Source organism: Mustela nigripes, chromosome 11 (genome assembly GCF_022355385.1).
Source record: "Mustela nigripes isolate SB6536 chromosome 11, MUSNIG.SB6536, whole genome shotgun sequence".
In the NCBI taxonomy this organism is placed as follows: domain Eukaryota; kingdom Metazoa; phylum Chordata; class Mammalia; order Carnivora; family Mustelidae; genus Mustela; species Mustela nigripes.
In genome coordinates this window covers 26948819-26976128 of record NC_081567.1, presented here as the reverse complement: position 1 = coordinate 26976128, position 27310 = coordinate 26948819, and the positions used below count along the sequence as shown (strand labels likewise).

The 27310-nt window shown below is 48.3% G+C and overlaps 1 protein-coding gene across 5 annotated transcripts in view; it reads right to left on the bottom strand.

The window, feature by feature from the left end:
- The window catches only part of MYH11 (myosin heavy chain 11), a 110465-nt gene that overhangs the window by 75751 nt on the left and 7404 nt on the right, over window positions 1-27310 (bottom strand). For all 5 annotated transcript variants that reach the window (XM_059415254.1, XM_059415256.1, XM_059415257.1 and 2 more), the window contains exons 2-3: window positions 17774-18135; window positions 7726-7882 (exon numbers count right to left, since the gene is read on the bottom strand). In XM_059415254.1, the coding sequence (XP_059271237.1) occupies window positions 7726-7882; window positions 17774-18118 (502 nt within the window). In that variant the 5' untranslated portion in view covers window positions 18119-18135. The remainder of the gene's footprint in view (window positions 1-7725; window positions 7883-17773; window positions 18136-27310) is intronic.

The following is a 27310-nucleotide window of genomic DNA, read 5'->3' as shown; positions in this document are numbered from 1 at the left end:
GCCAGGTGCCCTCTGAGGTTGGGGGAATGCAGAGGGAGGAGGCCGGCGTATGTGTTTGTGCTCAGCAAAAGTCCGCGTGGGGTGACTGAGGCGATCAGGCCTGCTTCTTCAACTCGATATTTACTGCTTGCTACCAAAAAAAAAAAAAAAAAAAAGAATTCTCCCCATCTCTCTCCCCTCCGTCTAAGTAAGACACCAGAAGCACTCCATAAAAGGGTTGTAAGAATCAGATGATCCTTACCCTTCCTCACTTCCTGGCAAAGAACGTGAACTTCTCGTGATCACTCAGAGTGCCCACCTACATGTCCCAGGGCCTCCACGATGACCCGGGCAGACAGAGACCCCATCTGCCCACCCCACCGCCAGGCCAGACGCAGAGCTGAGAGCCGCTGCAAAATCTCCAAAAGGCAGAGAACAAGGCACCTGGTCCCCTCCACGGGGACACATTGCTGCAACATGGTTTCTGGAGCAAAATGACTTGGAATGACTTTCTGGCTCTACCTCGTGGGCCAGACGCTGTCCCTCCGAGGGAAAGAGGGATAAGAATCCACGCCTCTCCAGAAGAGGAGTGAGAACAGTGAACTAAGACTGGATGGACACAGCTTAAAATGACCCACGGCACGTGGAAGAATTCGGCAAGTGCTCTGATCATCACCAAGCCCATCGTCCACGTCACCCAAAATAGTGAGCTTGTGCAGCAGCTCTAGACGGCAACAATTCTGTCCCAGGGGGCCGGCATATGAGGCCAAGAGCTGTGCTTTCTAATGAGAGGGCCGAAGCCAGTCCCTCAGTCCCCTGGGGCCTCAGTTTCCTGGCCTGAAAAACGGAGGTAAGAGCACGTCACTACCATGCGGCCTAGGAGGAAAAAAGCAGTGTTTTGAGGGCAGCAGAAGGTGATGTCTCTAGGTGGGACATGGGGCTCTAGGGCCAACTCACTCGGTGCACTGAGGGTCAGTTTTGCCCATCTGTGAAATGGGTGCTCGTGGTGCTGCAGAGAGCCGAGCTGTCCGGGCTTTCCAGAGCAGTGAGCTGGGCTGGGGAGGACATCGGTGCCCTCCTTCTCTCTGCCAAGCTTACAGAGCAGCCTCTGGCGGGTTGGTGAGCCTGAGCCGGCCCCCCAGGACCCGCCGACCTCGACCTCCCTCGGACAGAGGGACACAGAGTGTGGGAACTTGCCAAGCAGAGAGCTTAGAGGTTAGCTCATGCCATCTCCTAGATTTCTCGTCAGTTTCAAGAGGGTTCAGCCAAGAGCCCCGGAGCTGACAGAAGCCGGCCAGCCGGGCCATGATTTCTTTTTTAATTCCCTGAGAGTGGCCTCTATCCATGCTAATTACATGAGGACGAAACACTCTGCTCTCCCGCATAGGGTAACAAATCCTGAAGGCTCCACTTGGCACATCAGGAGGAAATCCTAGGCGCCTCTCACACCCTTCTCCCAGGCACATCCCCCATCCCTGGGGACCCTGCAGGGGAGGCGGGAGATCCAAAGTGGCTTACCCCCCGGGAAGCCTCATGGAGCTTTCCCCACATGCATCCTGCTAATTTACCCTAGTCGGTTAACTCTGGCTTCACTAGGGCTGAACCTTCAACACCCCACATGTGTAAGAAGGTAGACCTTCCGGGAGCAAACCGCCTTCCACGGGACAGCCCAGAGCTCAGCGCAGCAGCTGGCTGACCGGGCAAGCCTTGGGCTCCGGCATCAGATAAGCCAAGTTCAAATCCAGCTCTGAGTCTCCCAGGGCCTTGGGCAAGTTCTCTGCCTCTCCCGAGCCTCAGTTTCCCAGGCTCTAAAAGGAACCCCTGGCCCCAGCGTTGGATTAACTGACAAGTCATATGAACACAACCCCACGGGCACATGTGCACGTGGGAAGGAAGAGAGGGAAAAATAATGAGGAATTTTGAAAGGATTCAGTATTTGCTGTTTCATAAAAACCAGCAACGGGAAATGCTGTGGGGAAAAATAAAACCTTTGCTGCCCTTCCTGACTTTATAGTTTAGTATCGCTTTTATTCTAGAGTCCGTATGTTGGATTATAATAGCTTCAAGGCTTTATTTTATTTTATTTTTATTTTTAAAGATTTTATTTATTTATTTGAGAGAAAAAGAGAGCATGAGCAGGGAGATGGGGAGGAGCAGAGAGAGAAGCAGGCTCCCTACTGAGCAGGGAGCTGGATGCCTGGCTCGATCCCAGGATCCTGAGATCGTGACCTGAGTGGGTCCTAGGATCAAACTCTCAATCTCTCTCTGTAAAATAAATTAATTAATAAAATCTATGAAAAAAAAAAATCCACTATTATCATTATCACCTCTTTGGAAAGGAAGATTTCAGAGAGAGAATTTCCATTCAAGGATAGTGGGCTGGACCCTTGCCACTCATGCCCCTTCCTCCCCAAACCTGAGTAAAAAGACAGTAAAGGGACTTTCTGAGTTGAAATGAACTGGAAAAGAGAGAAACACAAAGAAGTCTTGGAAGCCAGAAAACAGGACGAGTGAGGACAGTCGCAGGAAAGGAGATGTCTAAGCTCCAGTGGGCAAAGCTGAAAGCAGCCTGATTTCATCACAGACTCCCCTACCTCCAGGTCAAACCTCAGTAACCGGCCACAGCAGGGGGCTCCGGGAGATCCGGCAGAAAAGAGGGCTGACAAACACAGGGATCCGCTGGACGTCCGTCTGAGAAGCCGCTAGACATGCCAGATACTGTCCACGCTCCCTGCAGCCAAGGATCTGTCCTTCCCCCAGCCCACAGAAGGAGGCAGATTTTATTCTCTGCAGAATGAAATCCCTGGGCAGCACCAGGGGCCATATTGAAAGGATAACATGCAAGTTCCCTTCTTCCACAGTTTGGAACCCTTGGCCTCTTAACTAGACCCTCACAATGACGGGAGACAGACCACGGCACAAGTCTTCCCTGAAAACCTGATGAGCACAAGGACGAAAAAGATGGAGGGGCGCCTGGGTGGCTCAGTTGGTTAAGCGACTGCCTTCGGCTCAGGCCATGATCCTGGAGTCCCAGGATTGAGTCCCACATCCGGCTCCCTGCTCGGCAGGGAGTCTGCTTCTCCAGCTGACCTCTCTCATGCTCTCTCTCATTCTCTCTCTCTCAAATAAATAAATGACATATTTAAAAAAAAAAAAAGAAGAAGAAAAGAAAATGATGGAAAGATCTATGAGAACGGCTGCAGTGGAATGGTCCAGCTCTACTCAAACGATAGCCAAACTCATCACTGGCTAGCCCCTCCTGCAAGCACATATATAATATGGATATGATGACAAGTTAAAGCTTAACAGAAGGCTCATTAGACAAAGTTAAAGGAACTGCCCAGAAAAGGAAAAAAAAAAAAAAAAAGAGAGAGAGAGAGAGAAGAAGAAAAAGATAAGGAAACGAAAAAGGGACAGTCCTGGAATTCAGTTCTGGACATGACAAGACTTCTAGAAAAGCAGAACAGAGGACACAGAAATAAATCATCAAGTAAGTAATTCACAAAAATAGCTCAGAGTATAAGACCACGAGTTTATAGATGAAAGGCGTCCACGAAGTCTCCAGCACAATGGGTGAAAAGAGACCCAGGACAAATCCCATCAGCGTCATGAACACGGGCATAATGAAGGGTCTAAGAGCTTCCAGAGAAGGAGAAAAATGGTTTTTTTTTGGTCACACGGAAAGGATTACGAATCCGATTGCCTTTTATCTTCTTAGCAACGAAACAAGCTAGAAGGCTGTGAAGCCATGCCTTAAAAACGCTGAAAGAAAACTAGTGCTTAAAACAGTACACTCAGCTAAACTGGCCTTTACCTACTAGAGATGCATCAAGTCTTCAGATGAGATATGCGGGACCTCAATCTGTCTCATCTACATCCTGACTTCAGAAGGTACTAGAAAAGGTGCTCCATTTAAACAGGAGAGTGAATCAAGGAAGAGGAAGGCACAGAAACCAGGAAACAAGGAATCCACCATGAGAGGGTTGAAGCCAATTCTAAACATGCTAAGGAAAGTCCCAGATGTTGGCTGCCTGTCATAGAGGGTAGCTGGGGCAGGTTGGAAGGCTCCAGTAGTAATTGCCTTCAAGGATAAGCTATAAACAGGGACCCCATCATATATCTGGACATACTTAAAGGAGATCAACAAATTTAGAAGGGAGAAGTGGGGTAGAATTAATGACTAAGTGCACTCCTTCATTCATCAACAAATATTAACTGAGAAAAAAAATTAACTGAGCAGCTACTAAGTGCTGGACACCAGTAGAGATAGAGTTGAATAGGCAGACAAGGATAGAGTCTGGCTTTCACGCAGGGTGTGGGTCCTCAGGAGCTTAAGGGTTCACGTACCACGTTCGATGGATGTGTTCGCCCTCCCCAGTCCCCCCTCTTCACACTTCATCTTGTCCTACAAAGGATTTAAGGAGGAAGCCACAGCTGTTCCTTCACATCTCCAACGAGACAGAAAGCTCATTGCGCATCCCAGCCAAGTGACATTCCAACCTGGGAGCACGACCTTCATCAATGGAGTCAAAAAAACTAGGCCTCCACCTTCCTTGGCAAAAACCAATCTTCCACTTTCTAGAGAAAATGTTGTTTTTCCCAAGCTTGTATTTTCCCCCCACGATTTGTTCCACCGGAGTCTATCATTAGTAGTTTTCCAGAAAGTGCCAGGTAATGCCAAAATGAAACCATATGGAGCAGCTGTTGATTCACATTTGAACTCAATAGACCAAATAGAGTTTGTATCATAGAGTCATCACGAAGGACAACACAATGGAGCCTTTATGGAGCACCCCCAAAACAAAAGAGCCCTTCAGAAAAACAGATGACCCCTCTCGTAAATCTCGTAAGTCTGCAAAAATTATTCTCGTTAGCTGCAGGAATCAAACATGACATGAAGAACTTTGTGTTATGCTTTCATGGGATTTTGTCAAAAAAAAAAAAAAGTTTAAAAAATCAACCCTTAATTTTCTACTCAATCTAAGAATTAGTATCTAGCTGCAGTTATAACCAAATTCCTACTATATGCAGCTAAAATAGACTGACAGTTGGCAAGGTCATTTCCCCTGTCCAGTCAAACCTTTTCTCCCCCCTTACAGTGCAATTTTGGTCCCTGTTTGAAATGATTTTTTTTTCTGGAATCAATTATTTTCAGACAATCAAAATTTCCTCCATTTCAGAATATTCAGCTCAGTTATGACATGAAAGCTAAATGCCAAAGTGTTGATGGTCGTGATCTCTGAGTGATAGGATTATGGGTGCTGGTATATTTTCTTTAGCTTAAATATGTTTTAATTCTTCTAGGATGAATGTCCAATATTAAAGGTTTTTTAAAGTCACATACATGTATTTTAAGAGCACTGTGCCCTTCCCCTTTGCTAACAGAATTTCATTTCATTCTGGTGTTCAGAGAAAACGTGCTTATGGGAGCTCCCTCAGCTCCAGGAAAGAACCAGAAATAGTCCAAGCCAATTATAAAGGTACCAGTCCCCTTTGCCAACGATTAGTTTAGAAGTTGGCCTATGCTCAAAGGTTTAGCCAATGAGACACAATTACAAACAATTACTAACATCCCAGTCCTCTGCCAACCATTGGTTTAGAAGTTGGCGTGTGACCAAGTTTTAGCCAATGAGATATCAGGGGATGCCTGCTGAGGAGTTTCTGGAAAAGGTTTTTCTACCTGATACAAAAGAGACAAGAAAAGAAACTAACCTTCCACTTTCTTCAGGCTTTTGGACATCATTGCATAAAGACATGATGTCTGGAGCTACGGTTGCCATTTTGTGACCATGAGGAAGAAGCCAAGAAAATCTCAAAGGAGTCTGTTTTTGAGCTTCTCAACTAATTAATCCTGAAATCATCAACCTGCACACTTCTTGTCATGTGAAATAATAAACTCCTATTGTTTAAGCCACTTTAATTGGTTGTTATATGGTATGCTATATTTTTGTGCAACTAAAAGTACCCCAAATGACACGAATACTATAACTTGGTGATGTTCAGCTTCCTTAAAAAGATGTGCGAACCATCGCTATAAACTTGTCCATCAAGGGAGACCACAAATAATTTTTTTTTTTTTTTAAACAAAGACACATACCTAACTCCAGAAGCCACCCTTCACAACTAAGATTACATCTCTGTAGCCCTTTCTGCAAGGCACCATCTGCTGGTCTTTGAAGGTAATGGCAGCCCCTTGTCTGCAGTGATCCAGCTTGGGTCACACATGTGGGGTTTGGCTAATTCTGTCAGTAACTTGGAGGCACTTCTACTGGTTGGCTACACCTGGATCCCCGCCCTCAGGTGCTTCCAGAACTGAGCTTTCAATTCCTGACTCAGAATAGTCTTGAAGGTAGCTACTCCAGAGGTTGCAAAGTCAAACAGAAGGGCAGGGCAGTTATCATGAACAAATGCCCCAGGTAAGGACTGGGGAACTGGAAAACTCGTGCCCCTCACAAAATATATACACTTTTTATATATCATTTCCCAGTTGTCAAAAGCTGACAACCACTTCAAGTATCCTTAAAACTGTATGGACCAAATCAAACTTATCTGAAGGCTGGAGGCAGCCTGCCAAGCTGCTGGTTCATAACCTCAGGACTAGTCACCTTATAACCACATGAAATCATATACAGCTTTAGGACTGCCCAAGTCCTTTTCCATGGCCCTCTCCCAAGTGTAAGAATGGGAGAATGCCTGTGTCTCAAGTCCAGATCCATGTATAGGAAAGAAAACGTTCTCACCCCTCCCCAAAGATAGTCACCCTGGGATGGGTGATGCACCCAAAATGCACCCAAAACGTGAGGAGGAAAGCAAGGACTCAATCGTTCTGAGGCAAGGGGATTTACAGAGAGAGGACCAAGGCTGTTGAACAGGTAAGCCGTACAACTTAGAGATGCCCCGATTTCTTTTTCTTGTCTTATTACACTGGCTAAGCCTTCTAGCACAATGTTCATTAGGGGTGGTGAGAGTGGACATCCTTACTGTGTTACTCATTGTAGGGGGCAAGCATTGAAACTGTCACTTTCTGGAAACATCTCCCATCTTGGTCTGAGTGGTGGCCAGATGACTGCGGACGTAGGCCAGAATTAATTTTAGGCTGAACACGAAGTTTGTGGACCTTATGCCCTCTACTGTATGTATATTTTACCTCAATTAAAAGTTCATTAATAATAGTAATACTAATCATAGTAATACACAAACACGGAGGTGATATCCAAAGGGCTTCCATTTGGACAAGGCTGCCTGAGAATCTCCATAAGCAGCAAGATGGACCTTATCGCTCCCTTTTTACAGATGGGGACACTGAGGCCAGAGAGGAGAAGACTTCTCACACCACTCCATAGGGCGGCAAATCCAGAGGTGGCTGGCTGGGACCCGGGGACTGACGGCCACCCTCTTCCCTCCGGAGGTGAAGAGGGCTTCGGACCGTCCAGCAGACAGCTGGCCGGGCCCGGGGCAGCAGAGGGGCTGGGGCGCAGAGCAGTCCATGCCCGTATTTGCTCAAGCCGTCCGCTCTCCCTCACCCTCCCAGCCGTGCACCCAGATGTTCGGCCGGCTTTTTCCCTTTTTCAGGCACAAGGCTCCTGGGGCCCAGCTCGGCCTGCCAAACTCTGCATTCTTGGCGAGGACTGCAGGCCGGGCGGGCGGGCAGGAGGGGCCCGGGCAGAGCGGGAGCTCCCGGAGGCGGCCCTCGGCAGGGAGCAGCGGCCCCTGGGCAACACCCTGTCCACCTGGAGGGCAGCTCACCTTGCAGCATGCTCCTGTAGGCCGTGTCCGCGATGGCGTAGATGTGGGGCGGCATCTCGTGCCTCTTCTTGCCCTTGTACATGTCCACGATCTTCTCCGAGTAGATGGGCAGCTGCTTGTAGGGGTTGACCACCACGCAGAAGAGGCCAGAGTATGTCTGCCAAAGAGAGAAACCAAGCTTACTTGCAGCATGGGGCCTCGGCGAGAACTTAGACACCCCAGTCCACCGGGTCCTGACCCAGCAATGCCCATCGCCGCCTGCATTTAAACACGTACTGAGCATCTCTGCAAGCATTTGCTCACGGCATCCTCACGACAAAACGTTGGGTGCATTCGTATTGCCGTTGTAGAGACGGGGAAACTGAGGCTCAGAGTCCTAATGGGAACGCCTGGGCTTCACTGATAGGAGAGCTAGAGGGGAAGAGGAGGAGCAAGGGGCAAGCCTGGGTTTCCGGGCCACCTGTGTTCTATCTTAGAGCTGAGTGCTTTCCGACAATTGGGGCTCAGACCCCTCTCTGGGGTGCAAGCCCCTCTCCTGCAGGCCGCCTCTCACCTCCCCGAGCCTCCGTGTACTGGACACTTACTAGGCACCTGTACCAAGCTCTAAGCCCTTCACGGGCATCTCTTCATGGAGTCCCCTTATCTCCCCTGTGACTGTCACACTGTGATTTCCCTGCTGCTCGTGTAACAGACGATGAAAACAGGGTTGGTGAGGTCGTCGCCGGGAAATTCAGAGCTAGCCAGCACGACTGTCCTACCCCCAAGAGAGCTCACATTCACTTGATGGTTAACAAAACTCCACCTCATCTGTGAACAGAAGGGACGGACACAGCTGTCCCCCAAAAGGAATGGTCCTGACACACACTAGGGCACGGACAAACCCCGAAAATGGCATATGCTCGGTATGGAAGAAGCCAGACACAAAAGGTCACCTTGTGTAGGATTCCATGTATACAAAATGTCCAGGACAGGCAAATCATGGAGACAGAAACACAGCCCTGGTTTCCAGGGACTGGAGGGAGGGGGAGGGGGAATGACTGCTCCGGGCAACGGGGGTTTCCTTTGGGGGAGGGGGGATTCATAAAAACATTCTGGAACGAGATAGTGCTAATTAGATAGTGCTAATACAACGCTGGAGATGAGCTAAACACCATTGAATTTTCCCCTTGAAACGGCTCAAATGGCAAATTCTAGATTATTTGGATTTTATCACAACTAAAAAAAAAAAACAGTTGTGTAGGAAAAGTGCTGAAGGCCCTTGGCAAACCCCACTGTGTGCACACACGAGGCATTTTCCTTGCTCTGGCCATTCTGTACTAGACACCGACTTTTCCCTGGGCTGAGGTCACAGCTCGGGGGGCAGGCTCCATCCTGTCCCACAGGAACTGATTTTCCCAAACGATACCATCAGTGCTGCCCAAGGCTCTAGCAGCCAGGAAGCAGGCCCTCTCTCCCTCCTCCTCCCCCTGGAAGGGACAAACGCAGGAGCAGATGGCCTATCTCTGGGTGACACTCAAGACCAAGCAAACACCAGAGAGGTTAAGCAACTTGACCAAAGACACAAAGCGAGACCCTAGCGGCGCCAAGCCCAGCTCGGCTCACTGCCAGGCCTGGGCACCAGCCATGAGGCCTTCCGACCTCTGCCTGTCCTACAGAAAGAAAAACAAATTTGTTCACTCAGTCCCTCATTCAGTGGGTACGTCCCAGACACCGTGCAAGGCTCTGGGCTTAGAGAAGACAAAAAGCACAATGTCCTTCCCACAAAGGGATTTCAGTCTTGCCCAGAGCTGACTGGAGGAGGAAAGCCCCCCTCAGGGCTCAGTCTGCATGCGAAGGGACAATGGGGTGTGATGGCCCTGCGTGAGAAGGGGACAGAATCTTTGAAAAGTATAGGGTTGGCAGGTGGGAGGAGGCACTACCCTAAAAAGGCAGGAATGAGGTCAACACAGGCCTGTCTAAACATCCATCAGCCTTTTGTTGAGCACCTACTGTATACTGGGTCTGTGCTAGATGCTGGAGATAGATAAGTCAGTGGTGGCCCCCTGCCCTCCGAGAACCTGCAGATCAGAGCGGGGACAAGGATATTTAAAATAATGTCACTCGAACAAGGATGGAGCCAAGGGAATGAGGGGAGCAATAAAGAGAGGGTCCTAGGGGCGCCTGGGTGGCTCAGGGGGTTAAAGCCTCTGCCTTCATGATCCCAGGGTCCTGGGATCGAGCCCCGCATCAGGCTCTATGCTCAGCAGGGAAACTGCTTCCTCCCCCCACACCCGCCTGCCTCTCTGCCTACTTGTGATCTCTGTCTGTCAAATAAATAAATAAATTTTTAAAAAGAGAGAGAGAGAGTCCTAATCCCCACTGGGGGGGCAGTCAGGGAAACTTCCAGTAGGGAGGAGCTCCCTGCCCTGAGCCTTAGCAGACAAGGAGGTGTTAGCCTGCTCAGGAGGTAGCGAAGGCGTGGAAGGCAGCAGGGTGAGGGCACGCATGCCGGGAAATTATCAGCAGTTTAGTGTGTCTGGATCATAAAGGAGGAGACAAGCGAGGGTAGAGGCAGAGGCTCCTACAGTAGCAGGTCCAGGCGGACCCGCACTCGCCTGGTGGGTCCACTGTCCGCCTGGATGCCCCCTCCCCCATCTGATTGTCCAGCCCCCTCCCGCCATCTGGCCAACACCAGTGCAAGTACCCCGATGGCCAGAGCACCCTCTTCCTCCTCTCCAGTCTCTACACAGGCCTGGGCATACAGCAGGTGCTCACTAAATGCCTGCCCAATAAATGCCTGAGGGGTATGTTAATTACAGAGATTCCCCGGAACAGGGGCGGCAATGCCTTCATCTCTGTGACCTGGGGCTTTGTGCTGGGCTAGCACACAGTAGGTGCTCCAGTAGATGTTTGCTGACCTGGTGACAAAGGCCAGGGGCTCTGTGTCCTGGTTCCTAGTATAGGGCCTCGGGTGCAGTAAGTGTCCAAATAATGATCAGTCATTTGAATGATGGTCAACCAAGTTCTACCCTACCTCTCCTTCAGGTTTTAACTCCACTTTCAGATGCCCCTGGGCTGTGCCCCCAGCCAACCTCCATGCCCTTGTTGGAATGTGGGTCATTTACACTGTAAATGACATTACATTATGTCATTTACATTTTACATAAACCTCCCTCTCCCCAAGCCCTTGACCTGGAGACAGTCAAGGGTAGCAGTTTAGGGTACAGAATCGAGTACTGAGAACTTGTTTTGAACCAACCCTCCTCATTCTGCTACTTCCTTCCTGTGTGACCCTGGGCAAGTCTCTGGACCTCTCTGAGCCTGTTTTCCTCTACTGCAAAATGAAGGTGTGTAATAGCAGATCCTTCGTGGGCTTGCTGGGAGATAATGCTCATGAAGCACTTAACAGAGTGTGGAGTATATAACAGGTGCTCAATAAATGTTAGTGACTAGACCCTGCTCCTTCCCAGCTTGGAACCGTCACACGTGCTGTTGCTTCTATATCTCCCATCCATCTTCCCAGAGCCATTTCCATCTCCTCTTTTAGGGCTCATCCTAAATATCAGCTCCCAGACTGCAAGATGCCCTGCAGGGGCCATGCACAAGGCAGACACTCAGTAAACCCTTGCTGAATACACTGAATAGAGGAAAGAAAGAACGCACGGCTCTCCCAGCTCCATCGCCAGCTACCGAAGAAGCAGCACTTTGCTCCTATCTGCCTAGGACAGCACTTTGCTCCTATCTGCCTAGGACAGCTCCTGGTGCAAAGCCCCCAGCAAGCCCTTAATCCAAGTTTCCAGGCAGTTCTGAATCTCTGTGCAGTTCAGCACATCCTTCCAGGGCACAGAGACCCGAGAGGAAGAGCTGGGCAGACAGGAGCACGTCCCCACCCAGGGTGGCTGGGCTTCAGAATCTGCAGGCTTGAGCTGTTTAACCTCGGTTCATTTCACCAGCCCCGGCCCCCCTGCAGTTGGTGGCCTTTCTGCCTCCCTGTCCCCCACGAACTTGACCCTCTCCAGCTGGTCAAGTTCAGAGTTTCGATATCCCCACCTCCTGTGTTCCAGCCAGCATCTCAGGGCTCCTTGCCACCAGCAGGTCCCAGCCACAGGCCCAGGGTTTCCCTCTTGTGACCGTATTAGGAAGGGACTCGAGTTCTTCCCTGAGACTTTATATGGTCAGCCACAGAGCCCTGAGCAGGCAACTGCTCCCACAGCCTCCTCCGGCAGGAACAAGAACGAGCAGGGGAAGGTGGAAGGAAACTAGGCTGTAAGTCACACAGCCCAGGGCAGAACCTTAGCTTGGCCCTCCTCCATAACCTGCAGGATCTGTGCGAGTGGCCGAACCCTGGAGCCTCTTCTAACCCATCTGTAAAATGATGGACAGGGGCGCCTGGGTGGCTCAGTGGGTTAAGCATCTGCCTTCAGCTCAGCTCATGATCTCGGGGTCCTGGGATCAAGCCCACGTTCCCTGCTCAATGGAGAGTCTGGTTCTCCCTCTGCCCCTCACACCTGCTTGTGTTCTCTCTCAAATAAATAAAAATTATTTTAAAGTACATTTACATGCATGCATACATATACAAATATGCACATATTTGCCTGTATAGGTATAGAATATTTCTGGACGCCTACGTAAGAAACATGCTCGAGCCTTCCTAAGAAAGGGAACAGAAGATGAGGAATAGGAATGAAGGTCGAAATCTGAACCTCCTGATATACTATTGAATATTTGCCTGTATGATCTATTCAAAATAATGTTTTAAATCAGGCCAGACAGTTAACTACACACACGAGAAGAAGCCACAAGGCATGATCTAGGCTTCTTATTTTTAAATATTTCCCTGTGGTCTTTGCATGAACAGCCCCGTGTTACTGGAAAGCTTCTTTGAAAGAATAACAGTCTGAAAGATCTAAACAGTGAGGTCACAGGGCTCAGTCAGGAGCAGCTCCCAGCTGTGTTTCCTTTCCACCTTCCAAGATCCAAAGAAGTAATGCATTTTTTTCCCCACCGTCCAGGACCCTCTGGCATTCAGGAGGCCTCTGCTCATAGCCTGTTCTCAGTACCCCAGAATAGATACTCCATCAGGTCACTGGGCCAAATGCTCAAGTTTGGAAGGAAGGCCTCTCCTTAGCTCCCTGGCCTTCCCAGAACAGTGAAATCAGAACCAGAAAAATACCCTCTGGGGTTCACAGGTAGGGAATTGGGGCTGGGAAACCCAGTGAATGGGAGACTTCATCTACCTCTGTTCTGGATCATGTTCCCAATCCCAGGGCCTTGGCACAGACCTAGAAAGTCCCAATGTTGACAGGGCACGCGCAGGTTAGAGATGAGTGAAGTGAGCCAGTTAGGAATAAAAAGCAGGTGTAGCAATCAATAACCAAGAACACTTAGCCCCAGGGTTTGGGAGACAATAGGGAGCAGTGAGGCCTACGGAAAAGACAGGGCCCACACCCCATCTAACAGGATGGTGACCTAACAACCTGAGCCCCGGGCCACCAGCTCCTCTCCTTTTTCAGGCAATGGCAGAAACTGAGATTTTCTTTTCTATTCTTTTGGAAGGGGGAGGAGAGTGTGTAGGGAGAGGAGATATATCAAACTAATTCAATTTTTTAAAAAATCACTCACTCTGGGCTAACAGCTTACAACCTAGTAGGTGCTCAAGAAATCATAATTAGAAAGTTGAACTTCTTCCTTCTCTGCACATGAAGGTTGTCCAGCTCCAAGCTAATAGCACCCATGGCAGCATCCCCACCTGCCGTGGCCCACACCCATCGTTCAAGCTCAAGGTTCCAGCTCTCCTGGGAACCTTCACCATCCACAGGGAGCCAATCACTCCAGCTGCAGAATAGATAAACCTTCCCTGGACGCCAGCTCTGCCCACTTCCAGCAAGAGGACTGAGCACAGCTGAGCCTCAGTGCCCTCTGGTCTCTGAAATGGATAATAATCTCTTGTTTCATAGGATCTTTGGAAGGATTAAAAGAGCAGCAGTTCGAAGCAGTGGTTCCAGGACCCGCCTTCCTGGGTTCAAGACCCGGCTGTTTCTCATCAAGTTATGCAAGTTTTCTAAGCCCCAGTTTATCTGCAAAAATCTGATTCAAAACAGGGTCTCTCTCTCACATAAAGAAAAGAACAGTAGTAGCTCTAGCATCTCGGTATGAACTCGTAACATGGTCACAGCGGCTGTAGTCATTGGTGTGGAGGTAACGAGGCTTCTCCGAGAGTCTAATGAAAGCAAGACCCCTGCCCAGAAAGAACATGTACCTATACCTAGACTTGACCTTAAAATCCTTGGAGGCTGACAAATGTCTTAGCGCCCAATTATGGGAACTGAGTATAGGATGTGCTTTAGGGGGAAAAAAAAACTTTTTGAGATAAGAACACTTAACACAATTGTGGTCCACCCTCTTAACCAATTTTTTTTTAAATAAAGATTTTATTTATTTATTTCAGAGACAGAGATCACAAGTAGGCAGAGAGGCAGGCAGAGAGAGAGGAGGAAGCTGGCTCCCCACCGAGCAGAGAGCCCGATACGGGGCTCGATCCCAGGACCCCACCCCATGACCCCGAGATCATGACCGGAGCTGAAGGCAGAGGCTTAACCCACTGAGCCACCCAGGTGCCCCAACCCTCTTAACCAATTTTTGAGCGTACCATACAGGATTGTTACTGTAGCCACAATTCTCTAGAACGCACTCATCTCCATGACTGAAACCCTGTACCTGTTGGACAACACCTTCCCATTTCCCTCTCCCCAACCCCCTGACCTCACTCCCCATCAGCCAGCATTCCAGGCTCTGACTCTGAGCAAGACGCTTTTCAATGCCTCATGCGAGCAGAACCCCAATTGTTCGCCCTCCTGTGGACGGCCTTATTTCACAGTGTTGTGTCCCCTGGCTTCATCCCTGTGGCCACAAATGGCAAGATTTTCCGTCTTAAGGCTGAATGTTGGTCGATGGTACGGACATACCATGTTTTCTTTATCCATCCTTCGTCTTAGAATCTAGGTCCCTTATTTGCATCTGGCTCGAGTGTGTCTTCTCTTCCTCCCCTTCATCAGGAAGCAGCCTCAGGGCCAGGGCTGGGCCTTGTCACGCTCGGCATCCCCCCAGCAGGAGAGCCTAGAGAGTTCTACTGGACAGGCCAGAGTTTGACCCCCCAACAGGTCCCTTCCCAAGCAAGTCACGTCAGCTCTCTGCCTCGGACATGTCACGTGCAGGATGGGAGGTCAGCCTTGCTCTCACCACAGGACGGGAAGGACTTAGGATAGTACCCACTACCAGCAAGGCTCACACTTGGCTGAGCTTCCTCTCTCTGAACCCCCTGTCCCATCCCTCAGCCAAACAGTAAGGACAGAGCCAACTGCTGAGTGGTGTGCTGAGCTCCTAGCCGAGGGAACCCAGCGCCCAGAAGGGCAGGTGAGTGTGGACAAGTCACACGCATGCGCCGTGCGTGATGTGTGCCATGAACAGATAAGGCAACAACCTGCTTCTCGAGGATAAGGACACAGGACCCAATGGCTTCCATAGACTCTTCTAGAACCCAGAGGACAAGGGTCTTCATTGGAGGTGAACTTTGCAGAATGGAGGGGGAAGCTCTCTCCATCAGCAAAAGCCAAGTCAGCATCACCTGCTGTCATGCACTAGGCTTCCCCTCCCCGACTTCCTCGTCTCCTCCGTCATGGACAGCGGATTCTATTTAAGGGAATAAACTGACCAGTAGGGAGTGAGATAGGAGTACGCGTGCAGTCAGGCTGAAAGGCTTTTCATCTAAACTGTCCGGAGAAGCATAGCAGGAATTTGAAGCTTTGATTCATTTTTTTAATCTGCTGTCAGATTAGATATTCTGGGTCTCAGCGCCTTCATAAACCTTTCTTTTTTTTTTTTTTTTTCCTGATTTCTATTTTGGGCTCCAATGCGATGTCAGAGGACAGCAGGTAAGATTTATACACAGGCCTGCCCTTGACCTCCTCAAGGGAGAGAACACATCTGAGATGGGGAAGGCCTGGAAGAGATCCATCCTGCCCCTTCTCCAGCCCCTGCAGACTGGCCTCCTTAGAAATGCCCAGGCTGTACGGACAGCTCCAAGTCGATGGTATTTCCATACAAGGAGTGGCTCAGACCAAGGGGACTTTCCCTTCGTAGTTAGGGAAGTTAAGGAGACGCTTCAGCTCTCTGAGATCAGTTTGCTCACCTGTAAAATGGGACAAGTATCCTTATTCTGGAGGCATTGTGTTGATTAAATGAGATAAGACCCATCAAGGCACACAACAGGGGTTAGAGGATATATTGGATAATTCCAGGTTGCTCCTCTAATCCCTCTTGGATCTTAAAAAAAAAAAAAAAAAAGCTACTGTTGGGACGCCTGGGTGGCTCAGTCGGTTAAGCGTCTGCCTTCGGCTCAGGCCGTAGGGATCGAGTCCCACATCGGGCTCCTTGCTTAGCGGGGAGCCTATTTCTCTCTCTACCTGCTGCTCCCCCTGCTTGTGCTTGCTCGCTCTCTCTGACAAATAAATAAATAAAATCTTAATTTTTAAAAAAGCTACTGTCAACCCGTCTGACATTTCCATATGAAGAAGGGATCATCAGTTACGACACATCCACGGCATAGCTCGCACAGCCCCTAAGAGGATATCTTTGGGGTTATAATGGAAGTGTGGGCACGATCAGCACAGACTCATAGACGGAAAAAAAGAGCGAGCAGGCTAACGTATGTGCGCAGGCTTGTAAATACGTAAACACATACCATTCTCGCAAAGAAAGCTCAAGAAAGGACCGTTTTATCGGTTATGACCTCTGGGGGAGGACTGATTTTTTGTGTGTGTTTGCTGGGCTTTTCTGAACTTGCCAAATCTTCTGTAATAAACGTGACTTATTTTCCTAATTAGGAAAAAAAATCTGCAGTGCATTTTTATAGATGACAAGGGTTCTTTTGTCATTTTTTTTTTCGGTCGTTTTCACGCGCCAACATGGAAGGGGGAGGGAGGGACTGTTTCACAGATTTGCAAAAGATCCAAGAAAAAAAGGCTGTAACACGGACATAACCAGCAGTAACACCTGGCACTCACTCGGAGAGCGGACCACGTGCCTGGAGGAGTCCCAAGGGCTTTGTTTTGAGAGTAACCCACGCTGCAAGGCTGGTGCTCAGCTCGTGCTCATCTCACAGAAAAGATAATGAAATTTCAGGGAAGTTAGGCAACTCACCCCAGGGATGAGCGTGCCCTTTCTGAGAGGCAGACAAAGGCTAAACTGGAGGACCCCCACCCCAGCCCAGCAGCTTGATACCAGGGGGGCAACCTAGGTCCTTCTTCCTCTGGAGTTGGAACCCACATACCCCGAGTCACACCATCCTCCCCTCAGAACCTCCTTCAGTGATGCCAGTGTTCTAGCCTGTGCTGCCCAATATGGCAGCCACCAGCCTCACGTGCTGGTGACCACTGGACACTGGCCAGTCCAACTGAAGAAATGAATTTTGATTCCTAATTAGCGACATGGGGCCGGTGGCTACCAGAATGGATGGTAGCAGCTCTGGTCTGCTCTGGTCTATGCGGGAGACCCAGAGGGGTCCTGGCTCCAGGTGAGGAATTCCCATTTGTGACAGGGAAGACCTCCACAAAAACCTAGCCAGACCCTCATGTCTCCTCCCCACCTGGATGCCCAGGTGGTCCAGCCTTCCCAAAGAGCTCCTCCTCATTTCCAAGATGGAGGAAAGGCAGAAACCACTTCAGTGAGTCTGGTGAGCATCTGCCAGGCACCTTGGCGCTCGGCACAGGCGATCACACAGCATCTTGGCACCTCCCTTATGGGGAGGAAGGTGGTTATGCCCATTTCACAGATAGGAACACTGAGGCTTCAGGAGGTGAAAGGATTTGTTCAAGGTCACAGTACAAGGTGGCGCAGGACTGGGGTGTGAACTTGAGTCAATGATTCTACCTCACCACGTGGGCCCTCCTCAGCTGAGACTTTGATCCTCCCAATCTGTATCCCGAGCACATCTCAAAAGCTCTTCCTTCCCTCAGGGGTGAAGGAGGCCTGGAAGAAGTGACTGGATGTCCCCCCCCCCCCAGCTACTCACGTAGATAAGTCCTGAGAAGTATCTCTCCCTCAAGTTGTGGAGCACAGAAGCTTCGTTGAGGCATGTCAGCTCTGCCATGTCCTCCACTTTGGAGAATTTGGGTGGGTTCATCTTCTGGATGTCATCTTTGCCAACCGTGACCTTCTTGCCATTCTCCACCAGCTCAACAATCACCTCATCCCCTTTCTCCTCCTTGATGCTGGCTGCCTCAAAGCCTTGCTTCTCCGAAGGGACCCAAACCAGCTTCTTGGCAGCCCAGTCAGCCTGGGCCACTGGGCTGTTGACGAAGTTTTTGTCCACAAAGAGAAACTTCTCATCATCACTGAGCTGGCCCTTCTGTGCCATGGTGCCTGGTTGGTCCCCTATGGAAAAAAGGGACAGCATCAGAATCTGGCCAAAACTGAGCCCTAGAGACAGACAAATCCTTCTCCTCCCAAGTCTAGGAACGCAGTCTGCAGGAACATTCCACAAAGAATGAAGATGTTCCCTACAGTATGGTTTACAAAGTCAAAGAATGGAAACAATGCCAAGCCCCTCAGAAAAGGATCTGCATCATGGCCTATTGTCCACCATTATGGCGCCCGAGATGCACACCATGGTATTTTCATACAACAAAATGCTATCCAGGGGTTATGAAGCAAGAATAAGATCTACATGCTCTGACACAAGAAGGTGTCCACGTCTCACTGTTTACTGTACAAATAAAAGAGGAGCGTAGAGTTCTCATGTTCCAACAATTCCACATGTAGGCCCAAACTCAAGAGAAATGAAACTATACGTCGCCACAAAAACTTGTAGAAAATGTTCACAGAAGTGTTTCTCACAATGACTAAAATGTGCAAGTGACCAAAGCGTCCATGAATAGATAGAATGAACACATAAAATGGGGTCTAGCCATGCCAAGGAATATTATTCAACCTGGAAAAGAAACAGGGTACTGATACGTGCTACAACGTGGATGAATCTCGATAAAATTGTACCCGGTGAAAGAATCCAGTCACAAAAGGCCACATGCTCTAGGATCCCCTCTCCCTAAAATGTCCAGAAGAGGCAGATCCATAGATACTAAAGTAGATTAGTGATTGCCAGGGGCTGAGGAGTGACAGCTGAGAAAGTATAGGGCTTCTTTTTGGGGGTGATGGAAATTTCTAGAATTTACTGTAGCTGTGACTATACAGCTTTGTAAATATGTGACAAACCACTGAACTGTACGATTTAAAGCAGTGAATTTTACAGCATGTGACTTATAACTCAATAGACCTTTTTTTTAAAAAATATTTTATTTATTTCTTTGACAGACAGAGATCACAAGTAGGCAGAGAGGCAGGCAGAGAGAGAGGAGGAAGCAGGTTCCCTGCTGAGCGGAGAGCCTGATGTGGGGCTCCATCCCAGGATCCTGAGATCATGACCTGAGCCGAAGGCAGAGGCTTTAACCCACTGAGCCACCCAGGCGCCCCTCAATAGACCTTTTAAAAAAAAAATAGAGAGGAGAATGTAAACGGTAGGTGTAATACCCCATTTTTATTTTAAAATGTTTAAAATAATTTAGATTTTTAGGGCGCCTGGGTGGCTCAGTGGGTTAAGCCGCTGCCTTCAGCTCAGGTCATGATCTCAGGGTCCTGGGATCGAGTCCCGCATCGGGCTCTCTGCTCATCAGGGAGCCTGCTTCCCTCTCTCTCTCTGCCTGCCTCTCTGACTACTTGTGATTTCTCTCTGTCAAATAAATAAATAAAATCTTAAAAAAAATAAAATAAAATAATTTAGATTTTTAAATATATGTCTTATTGTTGTTTTATTATTTATATGTATTTATTTTATTATCATATTTATAGATATTTCTAAATATTTAAAATAAAGTATTTAGGGAAAAAGGCAAAAAATTAGAGAAATACCCACTTGTGAATATACTTAAGAGAGGTTTTTGTTTTGTTTTGTTTTGTTTTGTTTTGTTTTGGAAAGAGCAGAGCAGGGGCAGGAGGTGTAGACAGGTAGAGGATTCCAAATGGACTCTCTGCTGAGCACAGAGCCTGACACAAAGCTTGATCTCATGACCCTGAGATTATGACCTCAGCAGAAACTAAGAGTTGGATGTTTAACCGAATGAGCCACCAAGATGCCCCTAGTGATTTTTATTTTCTACCATTTTCCCCCCAAATTTTTTATTGCAATAAAATATACTTAACATAAAATTCGCTATCAACCATTTTTAGGTATATAGTTCAGTGGCATTAGGTACATTTTTATGTTATGCAACTGTCACCATCATCCAACTTGAGAAGTTTCGGGTCCTACAGAACTGACACTTAGCCCCCATTAACTCCCCACTCCCCTTCCGCCAACCCCTGGCACCCACCGTCTACTTTCTCTATGAACCTGGCTACTTTAAGTAGCCATAGAAGTGACACTACACTATATTTTTTTGTGACTAGCTTCCTCACTTAGCACCATGTCCTCAAGATTCACCCATGCTGTCCCTTGTATCAGACTCTCCTTCCTCTTCAAGGCTGAGTAATACTCCATTATATGTATATGCCACATCTCCATGCTTATCCCTTCACTTGTTGATAGACACCTGAGCTGTATCTATGTTTTAGCTATTGTGAGTAATGCTACTATGAACAGGGATAGACTTTCAATGATCTATTTGTATCATATTTGTAGTTTTATAATTTTTGTTAAATTTATAATTATTAATTATTTTTTTTCTACAAAGACCTTCAAGTAGCCCATACACATGAGAAAGACGCGCAACCTCACTAGCAAATGAGTTAAAGCAATGAGATGTTGATCTTCCCCAATGAGCTTAGCTGAGATGAAAACCATTGGTCGTATCCAGTGTTGTCAAAAGTTGTATGGGGTCGGTCGCTGCACATGTCACCCTTACAGATGGAAAACCTTAAAAATCTATGCAAATTGCTTTTTTTTTTAAAGATTTTATTTATTTGAAAGAGAGAGAGTGTGTGAGCACAAATAGGGGGAGGGGCAGAGGGAGAGGGAGAAGGGGCTTCCCACTGAGCCAGGAGCCTGATGCGGGGCTTGATCCCAGGACCCCAAGATCATGACCTAAGCGAGAGTCAGATGCTTCACTGACTGAGCCACCCAGGCACCCCCTGCAATTGCATTTCTAGGAATTTAGCCCAAGGGAATAGACAAGGTCTCACAGATGCACCACAATGTGGGGGACACTGTTATGTGGAACAGTAAACCTGCCATCCATCTCAGGGGTCTTCAGTGATGCCTTAACTGGGACATCCATCCATTAGAATGGGGGAATTCCCCCCAAAATCCACCGTGTGGACTTTCCTTTATGCCAAAATTTCTCCCTTTCCTTTTAACCTACTTACATGTCATAAAATTCCCTCATTTGTAAATGTACATTTCAGCTACTTTTAGCAAATTTACCAAGTTGTGCATCTATCGCTACAATAAAATTTGGAATGTTCCCATCTCTCCCAAAAGGGTTCCCTTATGCTGGTCTGCCCTCATTCCAAGCCCAATCCCTGCAGCCACTCATCTACTCTGTCTCTACAGGCTCCCCTTCTCTAGAATCATAGGATTCATATGAATAGAATCATACTGTAGGTGACCGTGGATCACGCGAAGATACTTATAACTTAGAAATACATCATACTTATGTATAAATAGAATACTCGGGGGGAAAAAAGGAACAAATCTCAAAGGCATTATGCTAAATCAAAGAAGCCAGACTAAAAAGACTCCACTGCTTCACTGATATGTAAGTCTAGAAAAGGCAAAACCATCATGACAAAAAAGCAGATCAGTAGAGAGCTGCTGGGACTAGCCCGGGCAACTAACCACTGAGAGGCACAAAGAAGACTTCGGGGTGACGAAGCGTTCCATATTCTGATTATGGTGGTTACACGACTGTACACATTTGTCAGAAGTGGCTTATACACGTAAAAGCCAGTGAATTTAAAAAAGGAAAAAAAAAAAATCAGTGAGCTTTACTGTATGTAGAATATATCTCAATAAAGTGGATGGGAATATTTATAACAGCATCTTTCCTGTAATTTTATGTGTATGTATAGACATTTATTTTTTTTAAAGATTTTATTTATTTATTTGACAGACAGAGATCGGAGGTGGGCAGAGAGAGGAAGGGAAGCAGACTCCCTGCTTAGCAGAGAGCCTGATGTGGGGCTCGATCCCAGGACCCTGGGATCATGACCTGAGCCGAAGGCAGAGGCTTCAACCCACCGAGCCACCCAGGCGCTCCTGTATAGACATTTTTAAAGGTCTAGAACACTGGGACGCCTGGCTGGCTCAGTCAGGGGAGCATGTGACCTCTTGACTTTGGGGGTTGTGAGTTCGAGCCCCAGGCTAGGTGTAGAGAGGACTTTTTTTTTTTTTTTAAAGATTGTTTTTATTTATTTATTTGACAGAGAGAGATCACAAATAGGCAGAGAGGCAGGCAGAGAGAGAGGAGGGGAAGCAGGCTCTCTGCTGAGCATAGAGCCCCATTCGGGGCTCGATCGCAGGACCCTGGGATCATGACCTGAGCCAAAGGCAGAGGCTTTAACTCACTGAGCCACCCAGGTGCCCCTAGGGAGGACTTAAAAAAAAAAAAAAGGGGGGGGACGCTATATGCTAAAATACTCAACTATGGTTCTGTCTGGTCCCACACAGGTGAGTTTGAACATTGGTAAGAAAAATAACTATAAGGGGCACCCGGGTGGCTCAGTTGGTTAAGCATCTGTCTTCAGCTGAGGTCATGATCTCAGGGTCCCGGGACGGAGCCCTGCATCAGGCTCCCTGCTCAGCGGAAACCCTTGAGGCACGGTAATTAACATAAATTTCAAAGGTCATCCAAGTAGGATGCTGGGCAACCCGGACCTTATTTTGAAAACTGGTAACCTTGAGCGGAGGAGAAGCAAAACATTGATTCTGCCTTCCCGATAACAAATCGTTCCTCAAGGTCACTAAATAATTGGCAGAGAAAAGTCTTCATGTAAAATTTCAAGTCATTAAACGTCCTCTCAGCATGAGGAGCCTCTCTGAAACAGTCTTCATCCTATGTCTCCGTGTGTCTGGGACCGAGATACTGACACACCCGGCTCTGGATTGGCCAGCTGGCTCCTCCCACCCGCCCCAGGACTCCTCCCCCACCCACTGCTGCTGTGCCCCCCAGGAACTGAGGCGCAGGCTGAGCTAGGATGGACGGCCACCGGGACATACAGTGTGGTTGCTCCCCCTACTTTGGCAGAGAAGAATTTATGACTCCTTTGAATTCACCAATGTAACGCCCGCGCTTGGAACCCACATCCCAGCGAGATGGAGCAGCCCCCCGTCCCGTGAACGGGCAGACAACTCCAGACATGCAGACTTTGCAAGGCAAAATTCAGCCGCTTGTCTCTTTCAGGGGTGAAAATATCAGCAGTCCTGATCTAGTAGCTCATTTTTTTAAAAATATACATTTATTTGAGAGACAGAGAGAGAGAGAGAGAGTACACAAGCAGGGGGAAGGGCAGGAGAGGGAGAGAATCTCGACCAGGTTCCAACTCCCTGCTGAGTCTGGAGCCCAATTCAGGGCTCGAAAGACCCCAACCTGAGCTGAAATCAAGAGTCGGCCACCAAAATGACTGAGCCACCCAGGTGCCCCTGCTATAGTACATTTGATTTTAAAGACTTTATTTATTTATTTGACAGACAGAGATCACAAGTAGGCAGAGAGGCAGGCAGAGAGAGAGATGGGGAAGCAGGCTCCCCACTGAGCAGAGAGCGCACCTGGAGATCATGACCTGAGACAAAGGCAGAGGCTCAACCCACTGAGCCATCCAGGCGCCCCTAAGAGTGCATTTTTAAGAAGGTGGAGAAATGAGTAAATTATTCCCTAATTCTGAATAATCACTTTGTCACTCAAAGAAGCACAATAAGGAACTGCACGTGACCTTGAGTTTAACGATCACAATTCCTGCAGTTTTAAACTCTTCTGGGTTTCTTGTGGGACGTTATTCCAGGGGCATCCCTCCCGCAACCTCACCTTTAATTGTTGTGAAAGAACACTCCTTCTGCTTGGAAGAATTTCAATGAACAAATGTAGAAGGAACAACAAAACTAGAACAGAGCAATTTTGGAAGCCCTCATAAAACAGTGGGCCCTGACAATGACCATCGGTAGTTACTCAAACCATGAGACCAGTGGCTCACGCACATCCCTGTGCACCAGCACCCCGACCCTGCCCTGGGGGTGGGGCTGTGAAATGGCAGATGGCTGGGCCCACCCAGAGCTCCTGAATCAGCAGGCCTGGGGTGAGCCCCAGGACATGCATTTCTAAGAATTTCCTGGGTAATGCTGAGAATGTAGGTCTGGGATCTGCAATTTAGACCCACGGAGTTAGAGAAGTGTCCGGAAAGGTTTATCATGTGTACATCAGGAGGGTGTCACCTAAGTGTGGTCATTAACCTTAATATCACAATAAAGAGTTGATCAGACGCCGGATGGGGAACCATGAAAAGTGCCACCAGCGTCAAGGAAATATTCTTTCAGAAAGAAGGGGAGGGGGGGGATGGGGAACCAAAGCTTCACCCTCATTAGGTGAAGGTCTAACACCCAGGAAATGCAAGGCACAGGGAATGCACTAAACGTGGGGGACGGTGGGAGGTTGCAACAAAGTCCACAGGTGGGAAGGCATCAGACAAATGATTGCATTCCTTTAACCAAGGAGAGGAGAGTTCAAACTAGAAGGGGGTTTGAGACCCAGAGAAAAACTGAGGGGCCTCCCGGTTTGATCAGTACCAAAGGGGAGTGGCAGGCCTGGGTGGGGGAGGTGGCCTAGCAGTCTATCTACTTGTGCACACATAGGAACATTTTCACAATGAAAAAGTCCAACAGAGGGGTGCCTGGGTGGCTCAGTGGGTTAAGCCGCTGCCTTCGGCTCAGGTCATGATCTCGGGGTCCTGGAATCGAGTCCCGCATCGGGCTCTCTGCTCGGCAGGGAGCCTGCTTCCTCCTCTCTCTCTCTCTCTGCCTGCCCCTCTGCCTACTTGTGATCGCTCTCTGTCAAATAAATAAATAAAATCTTAAAAAAAAAAAAAAAAGTCCAACAGAGAAAATAAAAGACAAACATGGAGGCGGGGGGAAGAGCCCCTCCTCCCCTAACAGGCATATACCAGGGCAAATCAGAAATAAGGGCACATTTCGCCTTTCTGAAAAGCCACGCCTTTCACGGGAAGCTTTGCAAAATCGAATGCAGTTGTGAGAAAAAACGAAATTCCAACAACCTGTCCCAAAAACATAGGAGACGATCAAGAAAATCTGAACATCAGCCTAATATCCATTATATTAGGGAATGTGCTAAACTTTTCAGAGCAACCATGGTACCATGATTTCATCTATTTAGGGTACTTTCCTGGGGCGCCTGGCTGGCTCGGTGGGAGAAGCACGTGACTCTTGATCTCGGGGGTCGTGAGTTCAAGCCACACGTGGGGTATGGACAGGACTTTAAGTGAATGAACTTTAAAAAACTATTTAGAGGCCCTTCCTTTCTGAGATAGTCGGAAGTAGTTGTAACTGCCTGACAAGGCAGGGGTTATCAGTATCCCACACCATTTCCTGTTTGGCCTGTATGTCATCCCCAGGGTCAAGTTCTCTGTATACCCACAGGGAGTGTTAACACTCACATTCCCCGTCCAGGGGCTGGGTTGAGTGGCTCACATGCAGGACTACCAGGGAACAACAGCACAGCCTTAGGACTGGCTGTTACACTCAGCTCCATCTTACAGATTCGGAAACAGAGGCTCAGAGAGGTGAAGCGATCTGCCTGAGGTCACACAGCAGAGCCAGGTCCTGAGCCCACATCTGATTCCAGAGCCTGTGCCCCTCTGCCTCCCACAAGAGCCGGATGGGCTTGTCTGGAGCTCAACGGAGAATGTGCAGTAAAAGATCTGACCCTTGAAAGGACCTGACACCGTTCCTGGCACATTATCAACATTCAAAATGGGACCCCAGTGAGATGGAGGGAACTTTGGCTCCACACCGCAGCAAGAAAAAAATCTCATGCACACATTTGAATAAAGAAGGGAGACACAAAAAGGATGTACTGTGTCTGAAACCAGGCAAAGCTATATCCTACAGTGATAGACATCAGACATCTTAGCCAGAAGAGCAGGACCTTCGTAATCTGTGTGCCGGGGACAGGGACGTGATCATTTTGTGACCATTCATTCCACTACGTGACCAAATGATGAGTACTTTTCTGATATAAAGTACACACTTCCATGAAAAATTGTGGTTTCCTTTATTTTTTTCTTCATCTTCGTGAGGAAATAAACATAAAATTGACCACCTTCACCTACCAAGGGCATAGTTCAAGTGACAACTAAAAGGGCTCTTTCCGATGGCGAGGTAGGTCAACCGCCTTACAAGTCAGAAAAACAGCAAACATAATACAACAGAAAAACCAAAGGACATAGGAATCCCCATCACCAGAAACCCTGTCTCGTCCAGGACTCAGAAACCCAAACAAGATCAAGTGCAGAGAGTCTGTCTCTAGCCAAAAAAGGAGAGAGAAAAGCGGGCTCACTTCTCAGGGCTTTGATGCTTCCGGCCGTTATGAAGTGTGACATCTGCTTTGGTCAAAGCAAAGAGAAGCCTGGCTTCACCCTGGAATAGCATTTCCCAGAGTGTGTTCCTTGGAACCCTAATCCCTTGAAATAGTAGAGGTGGGGGTTGGGTGGGATTCAGGGAAGTTGAGATACTCTTCCAAAAAAAAAAAAAAAAAAAAAAATCTGTGGTTAAAGCCACTTGAAAAGTGCTACTCCCCACCCCCCAAGCTCCCACCCCCTCCACCTCTGCCATAGAGAGACCACGGATCAGAACATCCAAGAGGTTAATAGGTCCTGACTCCCAAAAACGGTATTATGCCTTTGGACCCAGGGCTCCCCAAAACATTTGGCCACAGACCTCTTTTCCCACCAAACACGGATGAAATCCTACAGATTTGCCCTTGAGAAAATTCAGTGAGCCTAACAAATTGATAATACTATGAGTACTCACAGCTGCTAAATCTTTATTAGGTACCTGGTATCATCTCATTTAATCCCCTCATAAACACCAAGATACACCATTAACTCTGGCTTACAGACGAGGAAATGGGCAGAGAGAGGCTGTTACTTGCTCATCGTGGCACAGCCAGCTACAGTGGATCCTGAATAAAAGTGTATTTCCAAGATGATCTCTTCTGCTCTGTTCGCCTTCTTTGAAACAGGCAGAACGCTTGAGGGCTCTGGGAAATACAGGCGTGCCTGAGAAAGGTCCCCGATCCGTTTCGAAGGCTCCGGGTAAGTCGGCTTCATCGTTAAAAGGATATGCCCCAGCATGTAGCCAGAGCCTTGTGTCTACAGAATTTGGGATCCTGGCTCCTCAGCACAAAGTGTCACGTCAGGCATTAGGGGAGGAGACACAGGGAGGAATAAAAAGCAGCTGGCAGGGTGCCTGGGTGGCTCAGTGGGTTAAGCCTCTGCCTTCGGCTCAAGTCATGATCTCAGAGTCCTGGGATCAAGCCCCACATTGGGCTCT